Source organism: Ciona intestinalis, unplaced genomic scaffold, assembly GCF_000224145.3.
Source record: "Ciona intestinalis unplaced genomic scaffold, KH HT000111.2, whole genome shotgun sequence".
In the NCBI taxonomy this organism is placed as follows: domain Eukaryota; kingdom Metazoa; phylum Chordata; class Ascidiacea; order Phlebobranchia; family Cionidae; genus Ciona; species Ciona intestinalis.
In genome coordinates this window covers 178827-185384 of record NW_004190433.2, presented here as the reverse complement: position 1 = coordinate 185384, position 6558 = coordinate 178827, and the positions used below count along the sequence as shown (strand labels likewise).

At 31.9% G+C, this 6558-nt stretch overlaps 2 protein-coding genes across 2 annotated transcripts in view; both read left to right on the top strand.

Annotated features, from left to right (window-relative positions):
* The window catches only part of LOC100176853 (epidermal growth factor receptor kinase substrate 8-like), a 13840-nt gene extending 11534 nt beyond the window's left edge, over positions 1–2306 (top strand). The window contains exons 12-13 of the mRNA XM_026838756.1: positions 706–880; positions 1306–2306. Coding sequence (XP_026694557.1) covers positions 706–880; positions 1306–1434 — 304 coding nt within the window. The 3' untranslated portion in view covers positions 1435–2306. The remainder of the gene's footprint in view (positions 1–705; positions 881–1305) is intronic.
* A 165-nt stretch (positions 2307–2471) lies between these two features.
* LOC100186351 (protein-lysine N-methyltransferase EEF2KMT) lies at positions 2472–6216 on the top strand. Its single transcript, XM_009863263.1, has 8 exons — positions 2472–2555; positions 2979–3059; positions 3125–3226; positions 3284–3364; positions 3790–3994; positions 4532–4612; positions 5524–5664; positions 6092–6216. Exons 1-8 carry the CDS (start codon positions 2472–2474, stop codon positions 6214–6216), a joined length of 900 nt encoding a protein of 299 aa, XP_009861565.1.
* The last annotated feature ends 342 nt before the right edge of the window (positions 6217–6558 follow it).

Here is a 6558-nt window from a genome sequence, read left to right as displayed (position 1 = left end):
TGCTGGATTTGTATTTACATGTCTGTTTTAGTTTTGTAAAAAGTTATATTTTTACTAAAGAAATAATGCCTATGGTTGTAATAGTCAACTACAAAGTAACATACATGGTAACTCGTAAACTGGCACGAGGTGTATGAACACCCGTGGTATAAGGACTGTCTTTTTCGGCTATTTGAGGATAAAGTAAGTTACATTTATTCTTCCATTTATGTTAGTAGCATAGAAAACAGCAGTTCCATGCATCAAAATTTTCGCACATCATTTGTCTTTAAAAAACTTGCAAAACGCCTCCTTTGTAATATCAACTATAAATCCACAAGTCAGTCGGTACATTTTTGGTATCAAACACTGACGCCCAAATTTTGACCAAGGCAGGATGATCCAAACCCGTGCCCAGTGCCTTATATTATGAATAATAAATACACTTTAGTGTGTTAATTTATCTTTAATTTAAAATTGATTGCATTTAAAATGTAGTTTCGATATCTAGTTTATTGTTTTTTCCATCATTTTACCCTTCCACCTTGTTTTTAGCTGCACCACTGTATATTTTATAGATTTACTTAACATGGCAATCCTAATAATAATAATGATAACTTTATTTGTCTCTTCGATTACGGTAGCGATGATTTAGAAATATTTTAAACTAAAATACAGGTTATAGCGACAAAACAGTTGTTAAAAAAAACATTAAAATTAAAAACATATTTACATTCATCCTACAGTTCAAAACTCAGCTATGGTTCTCACAAAAGACTCGTCACAAGCAGAAGTTAAAACATGGTTGTTATCTCATGGATTCTCATCACTGACTATCGATAGTTTGAGTGTCTTGAACGGAGCTCAGATATTTTCATTGACCAAAGATGAACTTAAAATGGTGAGTTTCTAAAACCATTGAAATATTTTATGCATAAGTGTGTGAAGGTATTTAGTTCTGCATGGCAGTTGAAGACCAATATTTTACACTTGAGGTAAATTTTAGAAGAAAGGCATTAGAACCTTAGAACCTATTTTAGCACAAAGTTAGAGCTTGTGTAATGTAAGAATGGAAAGGAAAAACAGGATAAATAAAAGCAAAATAAGATTTGTTTCAATAATTAAAACTTTTCATCTTTTAAGATTTTGGTAAAGATTAGTTACCTACAAATTAACTGTTTTTAAGTTTTAAAATTAATTTTACCATATTTAGTTGCACATACTTTTCAAAGAACATTAATACAATAATTTAATATTACACATTACACTTAAAAAATGATTTTTTCACTTGTGTAATGATAATTTTTCACATTACTTATTCCCCAGATATGTGATGACGAAGGCTCTCGTGTCCACAGTCAATTACTCGTCCAAAAATCCATGCCTTCCTCCGCCACTAATGGCGTCTCAGAGCTCGATAAAATCATGGAGCGTAGAAGACGCGAATTATCATGAAACAAAACTTTCAACTTCCATTATTCACCCAATGCCTTTATTTCTTCATATATTTTCTTTTTTTCATATCTGGATACTAATCTGACATTTTGGTGCTTATTACTTATCATTTACTTTAAATTGTGAACGTACTTTGGGTAGAAAACTGTAATTATTAATGTACTATTAACTTCATTGTGATTACCAAAAGAGACAGTTTCCTTTTTTGATTGCAATTATAAAAAGTGGCATGCCCTGCCATAGGGCTTCACCCATATAGGATTTTCATGGTGCTGTGTTCTGTCTGTAATCTAAATGCAACGGTCGTATTGGTACATCATCTGCACTTTATCTCCTGCCCGATATTTTGTAATTATTGTTGTAATACATTTTCTTTAACCTGTGTTATCCACTCTGGTTCATATAAATAATTAGTGGTACTGCAGTAGTATTAGTGCTTTTAATTCTATGTGATTTCTGTTTATTTTAATGTTTTTCATCTTCAATGTGATTTCGCTTCAATTTTGTAAGCTTTGTATATATTTCCTCACCGGCTGTTTAGTATTTCATCTGCATTCCACTTTCTGTGCATAGTTTCTGGAATACTCTTGAAAAATCTCAGTGTTTTTAACTTCAAAGACCAAACTCATGGTAAAATCACACTGTTAGGAAATTAATAGGTCGATATGTATTATAATCTCAATTAAGCCTATACTGTGTCCATATACTGTTAATGCGAACCATGAAAAATGTTTCGAAATCCACTCCACTGTTCACAATCACATTCATGTTGTTGTTACCATATATTTGGTGAGTAGATAATCAATTCATATTTCTGATTGTTGCACAGAATAATTTCGATAGAATAAAAATTATTGAATGGCTGATGTTCAGTGAAGCATGGAATTCAATTGTTAAGCAACAATGGATGGTGTCTGTCATATTTCGACACAGTTTTTATCCTGCGTTCCGATAAAATCATTTGTTTGGAGAAAAAAGGTTTGCATTTTGTTAAAATTTAACTTTACCGTTTCATAATAAAGTTTTTTTCTTAGTACATGGTTAAAGATGGTAGATGTGAAATACATGATATTGATCATCTACAATGGTCTGAGGATTGTCAAATGAAGGTACTAAACAAGGTTGGTATATTGTTTCAAACTGGTAATGGGTAAACTCTTACATAAATCCTATGATGTGCTGCTCCACCTCACCCATACAGAATAGAAATGGTTTAAAAAAATTTTTGAGGCAGGCAGGTTTGGTCAAATCAGTAGTGCAGTTTTCAGTATAGTCTTTGCTAATATTTAATTGCACTCTGATAAACCATAACAACACATTTACTGTGTTATGTGTTTCTAAATTGAAATTAATTCATGTAGCAGATGTTGAAACACATGCACACGGTATTTAAAAGTGTTTGTCAACTTTCATTTTGCGACTTAATTCAATCTTGTGTATGTGGCTGCTTATTGTAACTCAAAGAAGAGTAAAGTTTCATGTTTCAACTGTTTTAAAAAAAATTAATTTTAACTTAAGCTATGTTAAAAAATACTTTATTTTAGACCTGTTTTCATGAAATTGGGAAGCGGTTTCCACCATCAAAGAAATATCAGCAATATTTTCTAAAGTTTCTCATAAGCAAGGTATAATTCGTGCTTTTTTTTCTCTTTTAACCATTATTTGATAGTTTAAAACTTGTTTCATTAAGGTGGAAGAAAATAACCAACCTTGTTGCGACCAACTTTGTGAGTTATATGTTGCTACACTGCAAGACCAAACTTGCCAACAAGTTTACAAAAGTTACTATGTGGTTTGTAACATTATACTAAAAATTGTTATCAGAAATTAAACTATGACTATATTTCAGCCTTCTGCAAATGCATATGCAACATTGGAAGAAAGTTTATCGTTTATTTCTAATGGGACTACAGGTCTAGTTACTTGGACGGTAAGGTTTTTACTTTTATTTAGCCTTGAATTTTAGCTGAAACCACTAAAGCACTGTTTTAGAAGCGCAATAAATGTTATACATTTACTGAAAAACCTTATTCGTTACCTGAAATAAGCTAGAAAAATCAACTTATTTGTAGCCACAGTTGATGTTCCGAAAGCTTTTCAAATATTAGGTTTATTTAACTGCCTGCATGTAGTAAAACCCAAGCTGCATTAGGTAAATTGGTTTGTTATCTGCAATAACTTGTGCTTCTGAAAACTCTGGTTTTAAAAATTCATCTCTGTCTCAATGTACTAAGTTTTAGGTTGGGGCCGTTTAGTTATTTTTAGCAAAGTATATACTGCACTTTTAAATATAACATGTATGCGTAGTTTTTGATTAAACAGACATACAAACTAATTTCTATCTTATAATTCCAGGCAGCTTTATTATTAGCAGAGTGGTGTCTCTCAAAACAAGATTTTCTTCGTGGGAAAAAAATCATTGAACTTGGAAGTGGAATTGGATTTACTGGAATTGTTTTGCTTAAAGCAGTCGAACAATTAAGCTACACCTTTACAGATGTGCATCCAAATGTTCTAAGCGTTCTTAAATCAAACGTCGCAATAAATTCTCTGGAGAATGGTATGTATATTATTTGTATTGTTTGTTATTTTACCCAGTGAACATTTTGTACAGAAGAATTTATTTCTTACTGTAATCAAAAAGAAAAAAAAGGTGTATGTTTGGACTAAAATATTTCAATTTTAGAATTTTCAACAATTTATTTTTAATTTTTTGTTAAACTATGAGTGGTTCAGTTGCTGAAGTCTTGGCTCCCAAACTTTTTACAGCTAACTCTTTTTTTCATTCATTGAAACCCATCAAATTCTGAAAAAATTTGAATGTTATCTTTACTAAATTTTAGTCAAAACGGTATGTGCCACATTGCATAGTTTGAAAATTCCTGTTCTAAAGATTACAAAGAGGTTTAGCAGCCTAATTTTTAATTTTTAGTTTCTATAAAAAAGTCATCAGTTGATTGTTTGATTTTATAATGGATTAAAAATCATTGATTTGTCATTGAAAAATTGTTATATAAAAACATGGAAAAATGCAAATAGGTTCAGCTTAATAAAATCTAAATTTCTTTCTTGAATAATAAAAGTCCTATGTTTGCAGAAAACGTTGCAATCAAACAATTAAAATGGGGCGAACAATCAACAATACTTGAACAACCATATGATATCGTTTTAGCTGCAGGTATATTCTGTTTTTTTTTGCAATTTACTTATCTTTTATTCAAAGCAGGCATAATATAATAAATGTTATTTGGGTTTAAATTTATATGCTCTTTTATAACATTTATAACAATTTTCAACGGTCTAAGGGAGTCGTGAGGATATGGTTTTATAATTCTTCGAATGTTGTTTGTTTACCACTAAATGAGATGAGAAAATAGAGGTAAAAGGTGTCCCATCTTCTCCCACCTCACTGTATATATATTTGGTGTTGTAAGCATTGAGCATTGTTAAGATATAGAATTAAATTTCTACAATGTATAGTTAGGAAATTGGTTTCCAATCAATATTATGCTCCTGAAACTGTTCACTGTGAACTATTGGTGGAATTTCTTTTTCCATCAGGGCCGAATTAGAATTTTAACTCAATTAAAATAAATGGCTCGTCTGTCCGCTAGGTGTAGCGACCACGCTTATTTTCTTCCAAATAAATGTAAATATGTTTTTAACCGTAAGCGTATTTTAACAACTGTTGTTTCGTCGCTATATCCTGTCTTTTCGTTTAAAATATTTTTAAATCTTCGCTACCGTAATCGAAGAGACCAATAAAAGTATTATTATTATTATTATTATTATTATTATTATTATTATTATTATTATTATGCGCGCCACTATTGACACATGGCAACCTATTAAGTTTTACTAAAATCCAACAAATTAAAGGTAAAGAAAATAGAATGTTGTTTTTTTTCTTACAATGTAATTTTTAACCTGGTAGTATGAGAATTGTATGAAATGGAAATGGCATGAAGTAGAAAAGTTTAAGAACGACTGTGTTAAAGACTTATATTGTGACAGGCGTAAACCGCACAACCACGTTCATTTTAACACCTAATCGAAGTCGTGCCTTACTGAACGCCATTGTTTTTACAGACGTCGTATTCGACCCGAGTATTATTCCTGACCTGCTACACACAATATCAATGTTATTATGTCGTAACAAAGACGCAATTCTCGTACTGGTATCTGTTGTTCGCGCTGAAAAAACGTTCCAATGCTTTTTGGACGGGTTAGGTAAGTTACAAGTTTTTGTTCGTTTGTAGATTAGTTTGCAAGTAACGTGTCGCAGCTCGGGCGCCGTGGCATAGTGGTTAACGTAGCTGTCAGTAACACAGAGGTTTTGGACTCGAAGATCGTCGCTGCTACCATTGTGGGCGTATGTGTCCTTGGGCAAGACATACTTAGCGAAACCCAGAGGTCACTAGTGGGTTGTTTAAATTGTCATCCATACATAAACAATCACACACAAAGTTACATACGTGGTAACTCGTAAGCGGACACGAGTTTTATAAAACAGAGCACCCGTGTTATAACGACTGTCGTTTCTCGCGAGGATAAGGCAATTTACACTCATTCATACACAACCTCGAACTAACGTGTTCTAATAACTTTATAGGTAATCATTTTTGCTGACAGTTTAGAAAAATATATTTTTTTTAAGAAAGTACCACTGAGTTAGAACAATTAGCTTTGAGTTTCTTGTTCAAGAACACATATGCTCATAATGGTAGCAGTGTCAAGCCTCGAACCAGATCTTCTTGGCTAGAGGAAAGCACTAACCGATAAAAAAATGCTTAATTGATACCCTCTAAACGTAAACTAAAACGTATGAATGTTGTTTTAAAAGCCTGTAACTCAATATTGTTGGATGTGGGAAGATGGGACACTATTTCATTCTATTTTCTCATCCCATTTGGCAGTAAACAAAGAACATTTAAAACACTATAAAACAAAACACTTTTTAAGAATTATAAAACCGTATCCTCACGACTTTTATAGAAGTTGTTAATTGTTTAAAATACGATCAGAATATTTGGATATTATGTGCTCAAGGTATCCTCTCTCCCCCCACCCTACTATGTTTTCTCTAATACCTGTTGTGTCGGTTTAGATAATATCAAGGGATTA

Bases quoted from the DNA above. Each gene is read 5' to 3' on its own strand.
- LOC100186351 (XM_009863263.1), top strand. From the start codon at position 2,472: ATGGTTAAAGATGGTAGATGTGAAATACATGATATTGATCATCTACAA. The intron at 3,227-3,283 runs GTTTGTAACATT...ACTATATTTCAG, and splicing joins TTTACAAAAGTTACTATGTG to CCTTCTGCAAATGCATATGC. The intron at 5,665-6,091 runs GTAAGTTACAAG...ATTTTTTTTAAG, and splicing joins ATGCTTTTTGGACGGGTTAG to AAAGTACCACTGAGTTAGAA.